The 21,623-nt window shown below is 59.6% G+C and overlaps 1 protein-coding gene across 2 annotated transcripts in view; it reads left to right on the top strand.

Annotated features, from left to right (window-relative positions):
- Window positions 1-17,247, top strand: part of RELT (RELT tumor necrosis factor receptor) — a 32,149-nt gene extending 14,902 nt beyond the window's left edge. The window contains exons 2-11 of one of the 2 annotated variants that reach the window (XM_019505926.1): window positions 253-366; window positions 732-910; window positions 1,840-1,925; window positions 6,798-7,052; window positions 10,574-10,654; window positions 11,137-11,218; window positions 11,937-12,203; window positions 12,827-13,040; window positions 13,483-13,532; window positions 15,002-17,247. In XM_019505926.1, the coding sequence (XP_019361471.1) occupies window positions 253-366; window positions 732-910; window positions 1,840-1,925; window positions 6,798-7,052; window positions 10,574-10,654; window positions 11,137-11,218; window positions 11,937-12,203; window positions 12,827-13,040; window positions 13,483-13,530 (1,326 nt within the window). In that variant the 3' untranslated portion in view covers window positions 13,531-13,532; window positions 15,002-17,247. The remainder of the gene's footprint in view (window positions 1-252; window positions 367-731; window positions 911-1,839; window positions 1,926-6,797; window positions 7,053-10,573; window positions 10,655-11,136; window positions 11,219-11,936; window positions 12,204-12,826; window positions 13,041-13,482; window positions 13,533-15,001) is intronic. The other variant, XM_019505927.1, reaches the window with a different exon arrangement.
- The last annotated feature ends 4,376 nt before the right edge of the window (window positions 17,248-21,623 follow it).

The raw sequence follows: 21,623 nt of genomic DNA, 5'->3' as shown, positions 1-21,623 counted from the left end.
CTTGGTGGGCGTTGGACCCCCTGCCGCGGTCTCCAAAGCCAGGAGATGCCTCGCACCGTGGCAGGGAACCACTTGTGCACCGCAGAGCATCCTAGCCCCGGCAGGACGGCCGGGCTATTCCTGCTCAACCCCACGGCGATGCTGAGCCGAGCTGGAAGGGTTAGGGTTAGGGTTGGTGTCTAAAGACACCAACTCCCCCCACGCGACCTCTGGGAGAGCTCCGGGGCACTGATTTGATCCATCTCTTTCCAGCTGCTGAGCGGGCACCTGGCGTGGGTCCTGGCATGCGGGGAGCAGGAGTACCAGACCGCAGAGGGCAACTGCGCTCCCTGCGAGGCCTGCCCCCCGGGAGAGGAGCCGGACAGGGTAAGCCACGAGTCCCTCGTGCCAGGGGACGGGGCAGTTCCTGGGGCAGGGGTGTTTGCTGTGCCGGGGAGTGGGGATGAGCAGGTCTCTCCTTCCTAGCCCCCGCTCCGACGAGCCCCAGTAGGGCTATGAAGCCCTCCCCTGGCAGTAACTGTTGAGGGTGGATGATGGGTGCCCCGATCGGTGCTAACGGGGCAGAGACCTGGGTACGATGCCCTGTGCAGACTTGGGTCCAGGTGGGAGAGGAGGTGGGACAGCCCTGCGGTCTTGGGAGCTCTTCTCGGCACCACAAGTGCCGCCCGAGCACGGATGGCCAGCGCGTCTCCTACCGCACGCCACCGACTCCCTCGTTTGGGTCCCTGCAGATGTGCGGCTCTGGGCAAGGCCTGGGGATGACCTGTCGAGCTTGCTCTCCGGGCACCTTCTCAGCCGGCCGTGGAGTGGCACCTTGCTTGCCTCATACCCTCTGCGAAGCCAGGAAGAGGGTCCCTGCCAGTCCTGGGACAGCTACAGCTGACAGTCGATGTGGAGACTGCGTGCCAGGGTAACCGTGCTTTATACCTTTTTATATATACTTTATTCCATGTAGGGGGTGGCAAGTGTGGGGCTGCAGTAGCAGCTGGGTGCAAGACACCACAAGATCAGCAGCCAGGGGCAGGCAGGTGACAGTGGCCAGGGGCTTTAAGTCCCTGGGGCAGGTAAGACTGACTGTCCCCACCACCCCAGGGTTGAGCTTGTTGGCTGCATGTCTGCATCCCCCAGTGCATCTGCAGCTCTGGAAAGGGCCGCGTGCTCACTCCTTGCCGGAGGCAGGTCCCATGCCTCGCTGCAGGCCTGTGGAGACGGGGTGCCTGGCTCTGACCCCTCCTGAGATGGGCCAGGGGGTCTGGCATCACCGAAGCTGCCCGCGAGGCTCCGAGTTGGATGGCAGCCTCGCAAACTCTCCAAGCTGCTGAGCAAGGAGGGGGCAGGAGCCGGTGACTGCAAACTGAGTCACTGGGAAGCTTTTGGCTGAACTTGCCCAGTTTGTGCGCTCTGGGTGGAGGGGAGCCAGCTGCCTTAGTCACCTCTGTCTGCCTCGGGCTCCTGCCAGGTGCTGGAGCGGATGCAAACGTGCTGGGTCCATAGCGCTGGGTGGAGGCCACTTGCAAAAGGGGGAAGTGAGTTTCTGCCCACTTTTCCCTGGGAAAATCTTGCACTTTTCCTTCTGGAGGTTTCCACAAGCTGCAAACGAACTGGCTAACTTTGCTCTGCCTCCGAAATGCAGCCACTTCTGGGGTGGAATGTGGCCCGTGCATAACAGTGCAGAGCAACGCTTGTGTTGGGACAGGAAGAGGCTAGCAAAGGATGTGGTGGGAAAGTCGCTGCGTCCATGGTAGCTGTGGAAGTGACCTTGTGCCTCCCCAGTAATGCCCAGGTGCTGTTCCCATCCCCCCCTCCACTCCCTTGCTAACTTCTCTTCAATCTTGGCAGGTTTTACAGCCCTGAAGGGGAGACGGACCCCACCGCTGAATGCCTGCTGTGCGCCTCTGCTCCCGAAGGCATACCGGGGTGCCCAGGTCAGTGCCGGGGATGGGGAAGAAAGCAACAGCCGTTGCATGTGGGGGGATTACCAGATGCCTGGGATCCTGCTCTCCATCTCCTCAGCGTTTGGAGCTGCCCCTGCCTACCCACTTCCCTCTGGGAATCCACTGAGCTGCTTGTGGCAAGGAGTGGAGCGTGGTTTTGGGGTTTTTTTTCTCCTTTATGCCATTTGTGCCTTCTCGGAGCTATTTTAAAGCCACCGGTATTTATGCGGCTCACAAATCCCTCTTTGTGCCAGGGGGTCATTAAAGCACCTGAGGGCAGGCGGTAGCTCAGGGATCCTCAACCAGGGTGTAGCAGGTCCTTTTGCAGGGTGCTGCAGGAGGCGTGAGGATATAAGCAGATAAGGGCAGGCTCAGGTTTGCCCTGCCTGCCCCCTCAGCAAGGAGATAAGCCCTCTAATTAACCCATCATTTGTTTGAAATGAGGTGCCGCTCAATTCCCAGAAGCTGTGGAGGGGGTCTCCAGTCTGAGGATGAACCTGAAAAGGTCGGCAATTACTGCAATAGGTAGCGGGCTACGAGGAAAACGGTTTAGAAGAGCCCTTTCTGCCTCTGCAGAGACGTTGCGCCAGATGTGGCTGCTCGCGCACATCTGGATTGAAGCGCGAAGGGGGTGGATTTGGAGTTGGGCTCCAAGCGTGAGTCTCTTGCCGCTGACATCTCTCTGCCTTGTCTGCAAGCTCTTGAGGGCAGAGAGGGTCTCCCTTGCTCTGTTTGCACTTGCCGGGGGCTGCAAGGCCCTGGGCTGTACCACTCTGTGCGCTGGAGCGGGAGATGGCTGCAGCGCAGCCCTGTCTAGGGCGCAGCGCCTTGGACGCCGTCCCAGCGTGCAGCACTGTCGTTCCCGCTGTCGGGATGGGAAGCCGGAGGCCCTTGAAGGAGCCGCGGAGGAGTTTGCAGGGGCGAGGTGGAATGGCTGGGGCTAGTAATTATGGTCACCGCCGAAATGCGTTGCAGCAGCGGCTGCACGTGTCTAGTCCCAGGAGTGCCCGCTTGTCCCACGCAAGCCCACACGAGGTGAGCAGTAGGTCCCGTGCCCTCCGTGGCCTTGCTGCCTCTGCCTGGTGGCATCCAGTGGGGACGGGCGCTGCCCACGCAGGCTAGGATTGCAAATGCCAGGAGAGATAGCAAGGCATTTGCATACCATGCACAAAGCTGCCTGGAAAGGAAACCAGTCGAGTGGTTGCCTGAAAGCCCGCCCAGCCGCCCGAGACGGGAGTCCTGGAGCGCGTGTTGCAATAGGAGGTGCGTTCGGATGCATGCACATAGAAGGTGGGGGCATGATTCACCTGCCGTATCTGGCAGGGCTGAGACAGGCTGGCCTGTTTGGGCGGGGAGAGAGCGGCAGCTTTCCAATGAGTAAGGTTGTTCAAGGTGCTACGGTTTCGCTGGGCGGCTGATCCTCCCAGGAGGCTGAGGCATCTCGGATAAGCATGACAGGAGTCTGTTGGCATCTTTTGCTTTGTGCCATGTCTGCGTCTAGGGGATCGCCTACAGATGCTATAAGGCTCATGCCTGCAAGCTGCTGGATGGGTGGGCTCAGATCCTAGGAGGGCCTTTCCAGAGCACCTATAGCAAGACCTATTTGACTTTAATCTAGATCATGGAGGAGCCCTGACCCTCCCATGACACAAGGGTAGGGTGTTAACCCCACCTCGCCCTCGCAAAAATGTCTAGCGCGCAGCTGGAAGTGCGGCTGGGCCATTCAGCGTGAAGGGAGGGTTAGTGGCAGGTGCGAGCTTGGGGGAGCGCCCTTGCTAAGGGGGTTGGGTGGGTAGGTTGGGAGGAGGATGCTTTTGGTCCTCTTGCTCTGGCAGGCATCCAGGATGCCCCCAGAGATCAGACGGACAATTGCCACGGAGCTGGGAGAGCCTCTGTGACTCAAGTCAGGTCCTAATCATTTCCCCAGCCTTGAGCGCATTCGCTTGCGGCCCATGCGGAGAGAAGGGGCAGGGAGAGCACATGAGCGGTGAGCCGCTCACGCTTCCCTCTAGAAACTGGTATTTTCTCTCCTCGCCTCTTTTTTGTTCTGCTCGGACTAAACTGGCAGGTTTCTTCTCCTCCTCCTGCATCAGGCCGGTGATCCCTGCGCCCAGCTCCAGCTCCATTGCCTTTGGGCATCAGAAACCTGCTTCCTAGCTGGAGACCTAAAAATCCTCCGGTGGCCGAGGTGACTCGGGGTCTCTGTAGCGGAGGTGGCAGAAGGTAGAGAAGTCGCAGGGACAAACCCGAGGTACTGCTGGAGGATGCCACAGACCCAAATCCCCACCCTGCTCTGCCCTTCTTGCTCAGATCCCTCTGTCCCCCCAACACTGCTGCTCCCCAGGGATGGGTTGAAGCAATAAGAAAAGCATCTCTTAAGTGCAGAAATAGCCTGTATTTTATTCCAGTTTTAGGCCCCCACTACAGAAAGGCTGTGGACAAATTGAAGACGGGCCAGTGAAAATGGTTGCAGGGTTGGAGCACACAACTGGTGAAGAGAGACTGAGGGACCTGGGCTGATTTAGTCTGCAGAAGAGGAGACTGAGGGGAGATTTGATAGCAGCCTTCACCTCCCCGCAGGGGGGTTGCAAAGAGGATGGAGCTGGGCTGGTCTCAGTGGGGGCAGACGACAGGCCAAGGAGCAATGGGCTCAAGCTGCAGCAAGGGAAGTTGAGGTTGGACATTAGGGAAACTTTCCCTAATAAGTAAACTTTCTCACGAAGAGGGTGGTGAAGCCCTGGCGCAGGTGGTGCACTCTCCATCCTTGGAGGTTTTGAAGACCCAGCTAGACAAAGCCTTGGGATGATCTTGTTGGGGCTGGTCCTGCTTTGAACGGGGTGGGGGGACTAGATGATCTCCTGAGGTCCAACCCTCATTTTCTGTGATTTAAGTGTCAGCCTGCAGGCTGAGGGGAGAGAGAGAAGCAGCACAAACTCGCGCTGCTCTTGCTGGCGCTCCCCAGGGGTCAGTGCTCCCTGCCTTGCAGCCCTCTCCTGGGGGATCACCATCCCTGCGCGTGCCTGCCCGCGCGCTGCGCGTGGCCCCAGCGTGGCGCCGACGGTCCCGGAGCGCTGCCTTGGCACAGGAGTGCTGCGAGGCGCTCCACGTTGCATTGTTGGCACCTTGTATTTGCAGACTCAGTCAGATCCCAGCTGGCAGCAGCTTGTTGGCACCGCTGGTGGTGAGAGCGGTGCTGGTTTCCACCCCCACTGAGGACGTTCTTTTCTCGCCCGGCTCTTCCTCCTTCTGTTGGGCTTGATATTTTCACAGCTTCCAAAATAAATCATTGGGCCCAGGCCAGGTGTGACACCATCGGATGCCAAAGCTCCAGTAGCAGCTTTAGCATCTCCCTGCGGTACCAAGATAAACGCTTTGCGGGAGAGGTGGCATCTCTGTGTGTGTGCGTGTGGGGGGGGGGTTAGTGCTCTACTGGGCATATGGCAGGTTGTAATTGAGTGTGTTAGTGTAGGTGCGAGGGGACCAAGCCATGTCCTGTCTGCATGGAAACGCATGGGTTCCTCTCTTGGGGAACCCCGGTGTTGGCTCGTCAGACCCTCCGCGCTGGCTGCCACCTTTGCCAATGCTGAGGATTGACCCGCAGGCCCCGGACTAGACGTTATCAGGCTGAGGTGAAGGGCTGAGCTTGGCACGAGAGGCCCTCTGGGCATTTATACACATACCTTTGCCTGCTCCGACGCGCTGGAAATCCAGCGCGTTGGAGCAAACTTGATTAACCACATTTGCTCCGCACCGAGCTAACGCACCCTGCCGTTGTGCAAGCGGGAAAATGTGCGTCGGCGCGCAGAAAGTGGCAGGGGTGCACTTTTGAACTAGAAAGTGTTTGATTTGGTTTCGTTCACGCGTTTTGCTGTCCGTACGATGGCATGCGCGGCAGCGCCAGGCGCTTTTAAAAGCTCCCAGCAGCATGGCAGAAGCATGTGTACAAATGCCCCTTGATTCGTATGTGCTGTGGGTCATGGGCAGAGAGAGATCTGTTGCAAGCAATGAACAACGGGTCTGGGGGCACAACAGGAGCTGCCAGTGTCATAAACTTCGAGCAGGCTCGTTGGGCAAGCGGCACGCTGCCCACAATGCTTGATGAGGGTCAGCCTCAGAGCCCGTCTCTGCTGCTCTCGGGACTGCAGCAGCCCACTCTGGCGATGGCAGGAAGAGCCGGGCCTTCAGCCCCAGAGTCGCCAATCTCCCTCCTCATCCCTGCCTGTGCCCAGCGGGGCAGACACTGCGCCCAGCATCGGATGAGCAGCTCCCTGCCCATTACTGCAAACGGGACGGAGGCTGCTGCAGCGCGCCAAGGGCATGCTCGGTGCAAGGGTTGCCATGTTGGCTGGGCACAGCCTGGTGGGACGGTCCAGCACCTGCTGGGATGAAGAGCCAGGTGTGGGCTCCTTGGGTCTCTGTGTGGGACACGAGGCGTTCGGTTTTGATATTGCAGTCTCCGTTGCAACTTGTCCCTCTCCCCTGTTCGCCTGATGGCAGGAGCGGGGACCTGGGAGCACCTTGCTGGTGGCTTCGGGGATGTCAGAGGGATCCAGGCCCTGTCCCGGCCACTCTGGGACCCTGGAGCTGGGAGAAAAAGCCAAATGGCCTCTAGCAGGACATTGCAAAAAGTCCTAGCTTTTTTCCTAAACTTTTTCCAGCAAAAAAAGGAACTCTTTTATTGTTGAAGGGAAAATGGAAAGCAATCCTCTCCCCCTGTTTTTTCTGTTCATGCAAACCTGCAAATGTTTCCTGATGTGAACCCCACACTGGGGAAGCCACCAAAAGGGAGGGGAGAGGGTGTTTCCAGACTCCGGGCCCGTCTTGCTCTTGGGTTGACTCGGGGCTTTCTCTTTCCTTCCCCAGGCTCCAGGGTGGGGCTGACCCGGCTGGTGAGGCACGTCGACCCACTGCAGAGGCCAGACAAGAAGGCGTCCAACGGCACGCAGGGCGGGAAGCCGGAGGAGAGCGCCACGCAATACGCCGTGCTGGCCATTGTGCCGGTCTTCTGCGTCATGGGGCTGCTGGGCATCCTGGTCTGCAACCTGCTGAAGAAGAAGGGCTACCACTGCACGGCGCACAAGGAGACAGACGAGGAGGTGACGAAGGCTGAGAGGAGCGGTAAGTGGCATCGGGTTTCCGGAGCCGATGCGTTCTTCCCCCTTGGGTACAGTCCAGGCCAGGCCTCTCCCCCAAGCCCCACTCTGGGGATGTTGCCCCTTTGGTGCCCCTTCATGCATCTCTTGACACCCCCACGTTGTGATCTGTGGCCCGCGAGACCAGCCCCAAGTAGGGCCCAGCTTGGAAAGATCAGCTTCCAGGCCTCCCACCCGTGCCACGGGCAGGGTGGCGCATGGCAGCGCAGAGGGTTGGGCACCTTGGCAGCCCCTCAACGTGGAGGCCAAGGTGCTGAGACCCTCCTTGCCTCTGTGGGGAAGCCCCCAATGATCCCTCATCCCCACCCTGAATATAGCTGTCTCCCCCAAACCCTCTGGTCCTAGCAGTGTGCCTAAATCCCCTAGTCTCCTTTGGAGAGCCTCCTGACTGAAGCAGGGAGGGGGTCAGGGAGGCGAGAGGATTTCCCGGGCCCCGTGAGTTTTGTCCTTGCCACCGGTTCTGCAGCAGGGAGCAAAGCTTTGCTGGGCAGGGCGCCTCAAGGGCAGGGCACGCTGCAGGAGATGCTGAGTAAGAGCCACCTCTGCAGTCCCAGCGGCTAGGAGCGAGCCGCAAGGGCACAAGGGCTGGCTGTCCTTCGGAGGAGGCTGGGCCCTGCAGAGAAAGCGGAGACCCCTTTCTCCCTACCGCAAAGCTGCCAGGTGTGCTAGTGGAGAGGCTCGCATGGCTCTGCTAAGCGCTGTGCCCGTCTGTATAGCATGCAACCTGGATACCCTCCATACAGAGGCTGAGGCGGCTGCTGCTGGGCTGGGCTGGGCTGGGGGGTCTCGGCCCTGCCCGCTGCAAGGGTGCACCCCTGCCACTGCAGGCAGCTGCAAAGGGCATCCAGGCAGCACAGCAGCCTCTAGCAGCCAAGAGCACAAAGCTCTCAGGCAGGTGAAGCAGCTGAGATGCTGGCAAGATTGCAAGCACTGGAGGTTGGAAAGTGCTGCAGGTCCTTCGGTCTCGAAGCTTGGGCCCACAGGAATAGGACCAGATGCCTCCCACACCTATTGCCAGGGCGCCTGGGCAGAGGAAACCTCGACACTGCTGCAAAAACAAACACAACAAGCTCCCCAACCAGGCTCAGCTCCCCCAATCCAGGGAGAATGATCCCCGAGAGAGTTGGGGTAAAGTGCCACCAACACGAGTTGCACCCACCTGGTGCATTACTTGCTGCCCCGTCACGCGAGAATAACCCGCCGTGTGAGCTGCCCTGGGAGAGCTGCACGTCTGTCTGGTTCTGATCCCAGGGTCACTGTTATACCAGGACAGGTCTCTGTCCGTGCTCGGAGGGGTTCAACCAAGAGCGGCCCCTGCTCCCATGTGCGAACCGTGGTGTTAGCCGGTCGAGTTGAGCCTGACCTCCCAAAAATCAGATCTTGGCTGGTGCAGGATGGGGCCGGGGGGAGAGAAAGGGACCTGTCCCCAAACCTAGCAATAAGCTCCCCAAAATGGGTCTGCTTGCTTTGCTCTCTTTCCGGATGGCTCATGTCAGCACATGCTGATGTGACTGATTCCCTCCTGACCAGCTGCATCTCTCCTGGGCTTTTCTCCAGCAGGGAGCACACGGTGTATTTGTACCCCTACCCCAGGCCAGGCCCAGGTTGCTGAATGATAAAACCCTCTGCTCCCTTCCTAGCCTATTTTTTTTGCGGGGGGGTTCTCCACTGGTGCAAAATTGGTGCTGAGGGGCTTGCTGGCAAAGCCGCCTCCAAATCAAATCAGAGAGATGTTGAGGCTACGGAGGGCATGAGCTGTTAGACCTGCTGTGCCAAGCATAGCCCGTGCAGGGCCGGGCACGATGTACTTTCATCCCAGTCGCTGGGAGATCCTCAGGAGAGGTGCTTTGCTCAGCGGTGCCTGGGGAAAGCTCAGGCCCTCGGGCCGGGTCTGCAATACAGGGAGACTTGCACTAACTTCAGTTGTGTTTTACTCACTTATGGGGTGACTTTGGGTTTTTGGGGGGTTTTGGGTCTTTCGTGTGTTCAAGCCTTATTCAGCAATGAAGGGATCTAGGAACGTTTTGCCATGAAAGCTGGTCCCGGTGCCACAGCCGGACCTCCAAAGCCTGGTGTTTTGGGGCAAACAAGTGCGAGTGATGGCAATGTGGGTCACTTCTACATCACTTCCAATACGAGTAAAGAAACCTCCAGAGATGTGTCCATTTGGCATCCCCCCCAGACGACACGACTGAGTGCCCTGCTCATCCCATTTCCTCTGTGTGCCAGCCCGTGCCCAGACCACACCTGGGTGGCACGGCTGGGTCCATCCTTGGGCACCGAGTGAATACCAAGTGCCCTGCTCAACCCATTTCCTCTGCCCAGAGCACCCCTGGGTGGCACAGCTGGGCCGCACCATCTGAAGCAGCTTGCCTTTGCCCAGCACTGTCGTCGTCCAAGAGCCCGTGGCTCCCCGTTGCCCTGCATGCCTCTCCCCAGTGTTTTGGGAGAAAAGTTTAAATAACCCCCAAATGCTTGACGTGCGTGGATGTCGCTATGACGACCATGCAGATGGGTCCCTGGTGCTTGCGGCCCCGGTTGTTGCTGGGCTCGATGAGATGAAACCGGTGATGACCTAGTTTCTGGAGCAGACTTAGCTACAGTTAAGCGGCCCTACGGGATAGGAGAGGGGGGGTGCCGGAGATGTGCACAGCAAAGCCCAGGCTTATAAAGCCTCCTGAAGAGGGCTTTATAACCAAGGAGTTGGCATTGCTACGATCCCATGTGATTGCCCACCGCGACTATGCGGCCCATTTCACAGCTGGAGAAACTGAGGTGCAGAGAAACACAGCTGCTTGTTGAAAGATGCTCAACCCTGCTAGCTTCCGCACGCGCTATCCAGCTGCTTCTCCAGCAGCTTTGGGGGGTCCTTTCCCCCCGGCCAGCTGTGTTTAACAGGGGTGGGTGTTGGGGTGACGCAGCCTGCTGTTTGGAGGCGAGGGGAGCGCTGGGGGCTGCTGGCAGCTTGGATACGCTTCAGTCCCAGCTGTGCTGTAGGTGTCCTGTGTGACCTTGGTCAAGTCACTAAACCCTCTAGGCCCTGGAGGACAGGGGTCACGCTGCCCTTTGAACTATTGAGACCGGAAGCTCGTCCAGCGAGGAAGCTCGTGCATGTGCAGCGCCTTGCGTACGCGCAGAGCAGTGGGCTCTGGGGCCTCTGGGAAATGTGACTGCAATAAAAGATGGGCGATTTGAGACCTTCCACTTGGCACCTGCTAATTTGGAGCATAAGCGTGTGGTCGGTGGGGGCAGGGTCTCTAGGATGAGGGGTCAGGGGTGTTTTGGAGCTGGGGTTGGGGGCACACCGGGGTTGCCCCTGGCCAAGCCATTGAGACGAGCCTTTATTCCTCCACCTCCACAACAGGCAGGACCTTTGTGGACCTCTGCGTGGCCCCGAGGCCAGCATGGGCAGGGCGATAAGACGCCCTGGTATTTCTGTACGTTGGAGGCGATATGGGATGCTCACACCCGGGTGTCTCTCTGCAGGTAGCAGCTCGACCTACCGGATCGACGACGCCAATGAAGACACCATCGGGGTCCTGGTGCGGCTGATCACGGAGAAGAAAGGTCAGTGGCGAGGGAGGCAGGGCTCTTTCCAACCCCGCGAGAGACCCGGAGGGTCCCGGCTCGCGTGGGGATGCTCAGGGCAGGGGTGACTTGGCTAATCCAATGTAAGCATGCTTTAAAATTTCTGTATACCTCTTGGCTTAAAACCCTCCCCTCCCCGTCACGCTTCACTCGTGCCCAAACAAGGCGATGCCTCGTTACCTCTCTTTTTCCTGGCAACAGGATTACAAATCTTAGTGTAACCTGGGTCACTGCAAGGTTTCACCAGCACCTTGGCAAGCCTGGGTGACGAGGTTACAGAGCCATATGAATGAAGGGACCTTCAGAGGTCACCGAGTCCGACCCTCTGCCTGAGGCAGGGTCAGCCCCATCCCAGCCGTCCCAGGCAAACCCACTTGCTGCCGTTATAACCCCTGAACGGGGCTCGCAAAATGCATCCGGCTTTCGGCTCACGGTCCTTTCTGGCGCTCCGGTCCCGACAGAGAACGCCGCTGCCCTGGAGGAGCTGCTGAAGGACTATCACAGCAAGCAGGTGGTGCAGACTACCCACAAGCCCACTAACAAGTAAGACCACCGCCCTCGGCTCCGGGGGTCTGTCACGGGACCGGCTGGACGATGCACGGGCTCGGTGGAGGTCGGCGTAGGCAGGAGTTGCTGGGAACCCATTTAGCACCAGGAAAAGCCCCGGGTGTTGCGGCCGTGGCGAGAGAGGAGCAAGTCGCGGCATCTTGCCCCAAGGGTCTCCCCAGGCAAAACGTGCTGGCCAGGAACCCCGTTGCAGGAAAGAACGGCACGCAGGTCTGGTGGGGACCAGTCCAGCCGAAACCGGCCGCGGCCCCTGCAACCGTGTACCCCCGGGCTCGCAGGGCTGCAGCAGGATTTTGGTTGCACCTGTGCTGGTCTGCTGTGACCCTGTGAGTGACCAGGGCCTTCTGCAGAGGGGCCTCAAAGGAGCTGTTACAGCCTCCTTGCCCGGAGGGCTGCCTGCAAAAAGCTGCTCGGGGCGGGTAGCGCTTGCAAGCGTACAAGAGCTGGCTCCTTGCAGGGGGAAGATGGGCTGCCCTGCTGCCTGTGATGCTTTTGGTTTGGGTAGGGTTTGTCATAAGGGGCAAGCATGGTGTATAGTGAGCACCTGGGAGATGCATCACTCGCCAGCATAGTCCTGGGCTACGGTCCCACGTGGGGTTGAGGCAGGGGGGGATCCCGTGGGGTAGTCGGGGGTGATATGGCCTGGTCTGTCCTTTCTACCCTCCCTCCTGACCCTGTCTCCCCTCCCCAACAGGCTGCACCTCCTGCCACAGCTACCCCCCATCTGCCGGCACCAGCACCACCTGCACACGGTGCAGGGCCTGGCCCCACGCTCGGGCCCTAGCTGCACCCGCTGCAGCCAGAAGAAGTGGCCGGAGGTGCTGCTTTCGCCCGAAGCTGCAGCCACTGCTGCTGCCATCACTCCCATCCCCACGATGACCAGTATCATCCCTGCCAAGCCGTCCAAGCCAGGTGGCAAGGCTAGCAGGTCTGGGGAGATCACCATCCTCTCCGTAGGCAGGTGAGCGGGACAGAGCGGGCACCCGAGGGGGCTGGAGCAAGGGAAGCTTTCGGTGTCTTGTCACCCAGCAGCGCAGGGACGCCTCGCCAGGTGCCCTGCTCTGCTCTGCTCAGCAAGCCCTGGTACCCGCGACCACTTAGCCTGGCACTAACACCAGGTGGGCATCTGCCCAGAGGGCAAGAGGGTCTCTCATGCCCAGCCAGGGCCACGTGCAGGGAGAAAGGGGCAGCCTGCTTGGCCCCTGCTTGGGGGTGGGTGCTGTGATCCTGGCTGACGTGGCGCGGCGCAGGCAGGAGTTGCTGGAGCACATTTAGACCCTGCTCGCAGCGAGGGTCCAGGCTCTTGAGAGATCTGATCCCCCGATGGGGACAGGTTGCAGCGTTGCCAGCAACGCCTTGTAGCACCGTTGAGCCGGCTCCCAAGCCTGCGGCTGACCTTTGAGCTGGCTCCCAAGCTGCAGAGGACGGCAGTCTCTAATCCCAGGGGTCCTGAGTGCTCGCCCTGCTGCTTGCAACCCACCTAGGGCCAGCTTATACCTGCCCCCAGGAGAAGGCAGGGGGTTGCCCCCGCAGGGGTGGGTCAGTACTGGGACCTGCCCAGCTCACGCGCCGCGGTGCCCCCAGGTTTCGGGTGGCTCGCATCCCCGAGCAGAAGCCCAGCCTCCCGGAGGTGAAGACCGTCTCCGAGTGCAGCGGGACCGAGCTGCGCCCCGGATGCGGCCCCGTCTCCGGTGCACCCGACGCGCCCCGCTGCGGCCTCCCTGCCGAACAGAAGCCGCTGGTGAGCAACGGAGCCGCCCGGTCCACGTGGCTGAAGACGGCTGACAGCCAGCAAGAGGTGAGCGGCCCGTGCGCGTGGGGCACCTGGGTCCAGCGCTCCCGGGCGAGGGCTCCGGTCCAGGTTTCGCATCCCTCTCTCCTCACCCGCTTGGAAAGCGAGGCTGCTGCCGGTTGCACCCGTCTCCGGTTGCAATGCCGAAGCTGCGCGGGTCGGGGCGCGGATGGAGGGGAGCCCCGGGTCTGGGAGACTGGCTTTGTTTTCTGGCCTCCTTGGTAATGGCCGTGCTGCAGGCAGCCCCGTAAGCTCCTCGGGTATCGCGTGGGCCACGAAGGGACGTGTTTGTGGGAGCCCAGACAGCACCGGGCCCACCTTCTTCCCAGAAAGAGAGGCCACCAGTTAGTGCTTCTGGGCGAGAGACCCCGTCTGCGCCCCACGCTGGAGGAGGGGCCGCATATGCTCTCGGCCCCATGTCTGAACACCCCCCGCTTGCTCGTTTCAGGACAACCCGTACGTCATTAGACTGCGCGAGAGTAACCTTGTTATCTGAAGGTAACGCAGCCCTTGGACTTGCGGTGGCAGAGGGTGAGGGGACGCCACGGCCTTCTCTGCTTCTGCCGGCCCGGGGCAGGGTTCGGTGCTTTGGGGCGCCTGGGCAGGCTCTTTCTGCTTGGCAGTGGTGTATGGTGAAGGGCACAAGTGTGCACGTGGCTTCGTCCACCAGCAGCTCTAAGGGTTCGATTCCTGGCCCCGGCACCAGCCTGCTTGGCTGAGCAATGCGGGAGCAAGTCCGTGGAGGTTACGAAGGGTGGTATGTTCCCCGAAGGGCATGAGTTTCAGACGCACAATAAATACCTGAAGGAGGACTGGAGACGATAAGACGGAGGCTTTTCTCGGTGGCTGTAGGGTCCAGGACTAGGAGCAGCAGCCTCAAGCTGCAACAGAGGAAATTTAGGTTGGAGATCGGGGGCAACTTTCTGGCTCTGAGGGTGGTGAGGCTGTGAAATCTCCATCCTGGGAAGTCCTCAAGAGCTGGTTAGACAGGCACTTGGCTGGGACGGCTCAGTCAGGGGAGATCCTGCCTTGAGCAAGGATTAGATGACCTAGCCCTACTTTTCCTATGATCCTACAGGCAGTCTCCACACGGTATACACACACATCCTCTATTCTAGGCTTTCCAGCTCGCCTCTTAAACCGCTCGTCAGGCCAAAGCCTCCCGTAGGTTATGGCAGTGCTGCTGGGGGGCACTAGCCACGAACCCGCTGGTTGTGGGGCGAGGAGGAGCGTAGGGGCTCCGAGGAAGCCAGCATTGCTCACTCTTGCAAGCGATGCCGCGTGGCGGGGTGTGCCCCAGGATGGCGCTCGCCCGTCGTGGGGGCCGCTGCGTCCCTCCAGGGCGTATCCGTCATTGTGCGGCTCCTGCCAGCTGTCTCTGGGCTTCGCTTCCTGGGGTCTGAGTCTCGATCTGTGCGTACGGACCCTCTTCGAGGGGGCTCGTCTTGCAGGGGAGGGGAGCTGGGACCTCACAGTGCAGCCCTGCAAACAGCCAGTCGATGTGGCCCCTTGTGAAGCAGACTGGGGGGGTCCCTGGGGCTTACTTTAAACCCAGAGACCCTTCAGCCCACATTGCAATCTCCCCCCACCGGTGGGCCCTTGGCTGCCCTTAAGCCTGCTGATAGCCGGAGTCCGAAAAACCGGGGCTAGTAGGGGTGAGAAGCATCTCAGCTTGCCAAGCGCCCTCCAAAAAGACCCTGCGTGGCTCCTCAAAGCTGACCACCGACCCCCACCTCCTTTGTGAGGAAGGGAAGGAGCCTCTGCCTCATTTTTACCAAGGAGGAAACAGAGGCACGGGATTGGTGACTTGCCCCAGGCCGCACAGTGAGTCAGTGGCAGGGCTGAGCAGGCGTTTCCTTGTACCGGGTCCCCACGGTCCCACGGCTTGTGGCAGCCGGTACCCCGGGCTCACATCTCGGTGTTGCATCCCTCCTTGATCCCACATCTCTCCTCTCTCCCATTCGTAGGTAATCATCTGAGACCCCCGCGCACCAGGAGACCTGAACGGCAGCTCACCCGGAGGCTTCTGGTTGCCCGTCCGCCCGAGAAACGCACACGCTGGACGATGCTGAAGGCACCCCTTTCCCCCTCGGGAGATCTCCGCACGCACCCCCGGAGGATTGGGGGCCCCGTGGCACCAGCACATGCCAGCGGGAGCAGACTAGGGAGGGGCCTGGCATGGCCAAAAGCATTTTTCTTTTAAGGAAGGACTCATCAGGGAGGGCGGGGGGCAGCTTGGCGCCGGGCTGGGGGACCCGCTCCAAGGTCTTTGGTGCACAGGGCAAGGACTTGGGTGCATGCTCCAGCTGTGTGCTTACAAGGGGGCGTTGAGGAGGGTCAAGAGAGAGGGGAGGCTTCTTCCTGACCCCGGAGCATGTTCCTAATTCCCACGGGACCCAGCACGAGGGGGCACGTGGCACTGCAACGTAGGGGGCAGGGATGGCTTGGGGGGCCGGGGCATTGCAGTATTTCTTCCCCAGCTCCCTGTATGAACAAAAGCAAACCCCGGGCACACTTCCCATGCTGGAGAAGACCCAGCCTGGGGAATCGCCAGCCCTCTGGCCACAGCCGCAGTGATGGCATTAGTCCAGGCACAGCTCTTCTGCAGCATTGCCAGCTCTCATGCTATCGTGGTGAGCCTGGGAAGAAGGAGGGCATGGTTTTTTCCTTCTTCAAGCCCCAGCTCCTGGAGTCATGGGATGAGAGGAGAATCTCTGCCTTCATTTAAAAACAAATTTTCCCCAAGTTTCTAGCCTTCGTGGCTGGAGCAGTTGCCCTGGGGAAGCTGGAAGGCTTGGAGCCAGGAAGGAAATGTAAGGAAATGCAGCGTCTGCATTTAATGTGCTGGCCTTGCGGGGGCTGGGAACGCGGCAGACCCATGATTTTTTGAGCGGGGGGGGGTTGGCCGCACGGCTCGAGTGAGTCTAACGTGGCTCTCGGGCTGGTGGGGCGCAGGGAAGCCGGGGGGTCCGTGCCCCTGGGTGAACACCACTTCCGCGGTGCTTTCTGGCCCCCAGGGGAGCCGCAAACATTGCTCCATGTGCTGAACAGGACCTTGCCCGGTCGGTGAGCCAGAATGCGCTCGGCTGGGCTTTTAATTGTGCCTGCGGGCACGCCGGGTTTTCGAGCAAGGAGCTGTAAGTGCCAGGTCCCGGGGTGGGGGGATTCTCCAGGCAGGCTTGGAGAGGGGCTTTGAGCTCTCCCCTGCTGCACGGTCACAGGGCCCGGTCCCCCGGCTCTAGGGCAGGGCTCTCCCAGCCCCCACTTCAGTGTCCAGGGGCTGCTCCGGCTTCTGCCAAGAAAGCTTTTGCAGAGCGGATGTGGGATCCAGCTCAGGCCCCCGCGCTGGGTGCTCCTGAAGAGGATGCCTAGCCCCCCGGCTGGGCTCCCGTCCCCGTGTAGTGCTTTTAACCGTTCAGTCCAGGGCGGCTCGTGGGGGCATGGCCCTGCCATTGAGGGGGCAGTTGCTGCTAGTACGAATGGCTGCCCCTGACCCCGAGACGTGGAGCCTGGTGCAGGGGTCTGAGGCGGGCACCGCTGCCCCGGGGAAGATGGGCGCGCGGGGGCCTTTCTCCGGAGGGCCCAGCCTCGGAAAGCAGCGTCGAGACGCCTCCGACAGTCCTGGCCCCGGGAACGCTGCAAGGCTGCGCGTGCCGCAGTGCTTCATTCGCGAGCCCAGCTCTGTAGTGCCCGACCCCCGTCGGCGGGTCAGAGGGGTTAGGTTTGAGGGCTGCAGCACCCCCCACCTCCCCAACTTTGGACCAGTGAATCGGGTAACGCGGGACCACGGATCTCCTCCTGGCTGCGGGAGGCGCAGATGCCACGTGCCAGGCACAGCAGGGACCCGGAGCTGGTGTCTCTGTCCCAGCCCAAGCTCACGTCCTCCTATCTTCTCTCCCCCGCCCCACGGGAGGGTTTACCCCATTGTTTACAGTCGGGCTTAGCGCCAGCACGCGGCGCCGGCCCCTCTAGTCCTGTCTGGTTTTACATCCTTATTTATGCGGGCGGCGTGGGGATCCGCTTTTTAACCCGGCTGGCGTTGGCCAAGCTGCAGCCAACAGGGTCCCCAGCCTTGCCTTTTTTATTTACTGATACGTGTATTTGGGGTTGTTTTGGGGTTGTTGTTGTTTTTTGCCATCTGTTTTTTTTTAAGCCTCCTAGTTTTATGTTTGGATGTCAACACATTAAATAAAACACATGAGTTTTAAGCGGACTTTTGTCTCCAGGTTTTCTTCTCTTCCTACTCACTTGGGGGTGCCTGGTGGCACCGTCCCTCTCCCTCCCTCCCTCCTTCAGCCCCTGCGTGGGGAAACTGAGGCGTGGTGCTGCCCTGCATCACTTACCCAAGGGGTCACAGTAAGTCAATGGCAGGTCTGCTTGCCAGGCTCTCCTGGCTACATGGCAGTATAAAGCAGCCCTACTCCGAATGGAGCCCAAAGTCTCAGCTGTCCTCTTCTCCAAACCTGATTTTGGCTTGGAGAAGAGAAGACCGAGCGGGGATTTGCACAGGGAGGAAAACGGGGGAAGGAGATGCCGTGCAACCAGGCCGATTTGTGGATACAGCAGTGCACTGCTTGCGCTAGCCAAGCGGAGAGGAGTTGTGTTTAGGAGCCTTTGCAAGCTATGAGCCTCCGCTTGTATCGGTGCCGCACGCCTCTGAAGAGGTGACGGGCGAAGCCAGCATGCCCGTTGGTTTGGCGTGCTGCAAGAGGACGTGTTTAGATGGCTGGGGGGCTGGAGGGGATGGGGCGCGGGGGTCATGCTGGGGGAACGAACAGGGCCGAGAGGTGAAAGCCTTCTGCTTAAGTCGAGCATTTGTGGCCCCGTCTGCGCTGGACGGCGGGCAGCTCCAGCAGCGCGGCGGGCGTCTGCCAGGATCCGAGCTCGCCCTCCAAAGCTTTAACGGCAAAGAGACGGGAGGTCGCATGGCTGCTCTTTACCCTCGCTTCTGTTGCGCCGGCCAAAGGGGCGTGGGCACTGCTTCCTCTTGAACGGTGGGGGGGGGGACCCACAGAAACCAGCATTGCTTCGCACCACAGCCACACAGCAAGGACACGCGACGGCAGCAATGACCTGGCCACGAGACGAGCCCGGCTGCAGGACCAACTGGCCCTGGCACCTCCGACCTGGCAAAGGAAGAAAAGGCTCTGACTAAAGCACAGATGTGTTTAATCCGGGCCATCAGGCTCCCACTTCCCCTCACCCCCAACTCTTTGTTTTAACCTAGAGCCGTATGACCGTGCTAGATACAAGTCTGGGCTATAAGTACCTTGGGGAGCTGTCTCCCAACCTGTTCACGCAGGACTAAGGTCACCGGCATGTCGGATACCGCAGCCCTTGGGCTGCAGGGAGAGGGAGAGGAGCTGCGGGCTTTGGTCAAGCGTCTCTGGCCCAGAGCAGGCCCGAGAGGCGCATCTGGGAAAGCTGGAGCAGCAACGCGTGCCCCTGCACAGGCAGTTTCCATTGCGGTCATGTCACAGCTCGGCATCTTCCTCCCCACCACCACCGAAGGATGCTCATCCAAGCATCTTCTGGTCCCACCACCTGATTGATGCAGGCAGCATCCCAATGTGGCCAGCATGATGCCCGAGCGCTGACACCTCCACCGCGTCGGGTACAGGCTACATGTTGCTGTTTTGCCAGCTCCTGCGGCCCGGTCACTGCTTCACGGCGAGGCTGGGAGGCTGCTAGGGCTGGGACCCCGCTGCTCACTAACACATGCAGCTCTGCAGCGCTGGCAAGGCTGCCATCCTTCTCCGGCGCTGGAGCATCCCAGGGACATTCAGCCCAGGCTGCAAGCCCTGCTGTGGAGAGAAGCTGGACAACCATCTTGGAGCAGAGGTCAGAGGGGATCACACTTATCTGGGGTGTGCAAATATTGCGCTGGCCCCAGATGCATAGCAGCACCGCACAGGACACTGTCTAGGAGGCATGCTGACCGACTGCCTGTCTGGTAGCTGCTATTTCAACGCTATTGCTAGTATTAGGATCATGTAGGGCTGGAAGGGACTCCCCCAGGTCATCTAGTCCAACCCCTTGCTCAAGACTGTATCATCCCTGACTAAACCATCCCAGCCACGGGCCTGTCCAACCTGCTCTCGAAGACTTCCAAGAGCAGAGATGCCACCATGTCTCTGGGCATCCTGTGCCACAGCCCGACCGCCCTCACAGTCAGAAAGTTCCTCCGTATCTCCAACCTCCGTTTCCTCTGCTGCAGCTTGAGGCCGTTGCACCTAGTCCTGTGCCCTGCAACCACAGAGGAAAGCCCACCTCCATCCTCTCTGCAATCACCCTTCAGGTATTTGAACTGCCATCAAATCGTCCTCCTCAGTTTTCCCTTCTTCAGACCAGCCTTTGCCTTTTTTGGCTTTTCCTCCGAAGTCTTGCTGCCCAGGCCACTTACATCTTTGCCGCGCTCTGCCAGACTCCTTCAGATCTGTCCTCATCTTTCTTGAGACGACAGGCCCAGACCTGGACATAGGGCTCTTGGCGAGGCCTCGAAGTACTGACCTGAGCAAAAGCATCACGTCTGTTGACGGCAGGACCACACAGGATGCCGTTGGCTGGGTTTTTTGCAACGAGAACACGCTGCTCGCTCATATTCAGCGGATAGCGCCCCGTAACTCCCAGTTCCTTCTCCGCAGCCGAACCAGCCATCCCCTCTGCCTGTATTTGTGCATGCAATTATTTAATCCCAATTGCAGGTCTTAGCATTTGTCCTTGTTGAATTTAATACGGGTGATGGTACCATACCAGAGTCTGGAGCCAACCCCTATCTTCCAGAGTGTCCTCAAGCCCGTGCAACGTGGAGTCACCCACAAATTTTCCAAGCATGCACTTGATCCCATTGTCCAAATCATTAAGGAAGGGATCACATAATACTGGGCTCAGAGCAGACCCCTGCAGAACCTCATTTGACACCTCCTTGCAGCTAGACATCGACCCCTTACTGCCTGGTTTTTGAGCACAGTGATCCAACCAGTTATCTCTCTGCCTTACAGTACTTTCCCCCCAGTCTGCATTTCTTTGCCTTGCTAATGAGAGTGTCTTGGGAGCAGTGTCTAAAGCCTTGCTAAAGTCAAGGTATAATCACATCCGCTGCTTACCCCTCTTGCGCAGATCCTGCCGCTGAATCGTAGCAGGAAATCATGTTGGTCAGGTATGACTGGCGTCGTTCCAGGCCGATGACACGCTGTGCTATTTGCAATATGCTCTGGGTGCATTCAAGTATTTCTTAGGGCTTGTCTGCAGAGGGGCGGTACTGCTGAAGAGCCTGGGTGTGACTGCGGAGCACGATAGCTATTTTGCACTTGCATTGCTGACCTTTCACCCTGGGGAAGTGAGCCCGAAGTCACAGCCCCGAAGTCACAGCCCCGTACTCGGCGATCAGAGCTGTTAGCATCTGCTTATCAGGGTCTTGTATAGAAGAGCTCCCATTTTTTACATGGGTCTTCCCATGTCCCTGCACAGCTAGGCATCTCGCTACCAGGCCACCCACTGGGCGTTCGCCCATCGGAGGATTTTTGCTGGCAAGGGTAAAGCATTGACCGACGTGGGTTGCAGCACTAGCACTTGGAGATCGAGCCAAAGCAGCCTCCTGACTCATGAACTGCACGGAGGAATGAAAGCCAGGGTCGGCAGCCTGTACCCTCGGTCAACCCAGACAGCAAAGCCAGGATATTGGGGCAATTTGGGGCTCGAGTGTCTTTTAACAACCCCGCAGTGTCAGGACTTGAGCCCTCACCTCCCTGACGTGACCTGTGGCAGAGTGACGTGCTCCCCATGACTTTGGGCAGTGTGCCTTGTAGGTTTGCGCTGGGGTTTTTGCATAGTTTTAGGAATAGGTTAGACACGAACTGGCAGGGTTTGGGTCAAGATGACCTTGCCTAGAGCAGGGGGTTGGCCTAGGTGTCCTCCTAAAGTCCCTTCCAGCCTGCCTCCTCGATGATTTCTGTGTGCGAGACCAGCCCTGATAGTGGAAAAGAGGCCGTGTCTCACAACTGATCATGGCAGTGATCCCCCCACGAGGCCAAGGCACAAGCTTGGAGGGATTGAAAGCCCAAGGCCAAGGCTGAACACACATGTTGGCGGGGGGGTGGTATTTGCACACCCACTGCCCATGCTCTGGCTGCTCTCTGGCAAAGGCTTGCTAAACCCTGCAAGGGGTTTTAAGCCATCAGCATAGCCAGGCAGGGGGAGACCGGGGCTACATCTCTAACATGCAGGGCCCGTCTCTGCTTTTGCGAGCCTTGTGTCTTGAGATGCAAAGGCTGAATCAGCCTCATCCACCTGAGTCCTCTGGGGTGCTCCAGAGCCACCCGTCCCCCGAGTGAGACCACTTCGGGGTGTCCCTAGCACCCGGTCCCAAGCCCTCGCTCTGTAGCAACGCTGAGCACAGGAGCCGTACCGCCAACGAGGTGGAGACAAGCCCGATGTAGTCACCTGCGTGTGCCAGGGTGTGCTGTTTGCAATGGGCTTAAGTGAAGTCGCTGCGATGAGCCCTGAGGCTGGGTGCAGCCATGGCTCTTTGTACTCAGCGGGGACTTTCTGTCCTCTCTCGGTGACCTCTTTACCTAAGCTTTCAGCACT

This window comes from Gavialis gangeticus, unplaced genomic scaffold, assembly GCF_001723915.1.
Source record: "Gavialis gangeticus isolate Ggan-Ray unplaced genomic scaffold, GavGan_comp1, whole genome shotgun sequence".
Lineage (NCBI taxonomy): Eukaryota > Metazoa > Chordata > Crocodylia > Gavialidae > Gavialis > Gavialis gangeticus.
This window is presented reverse-complemented; position numbering and strand designations above follow the sequence as displayed.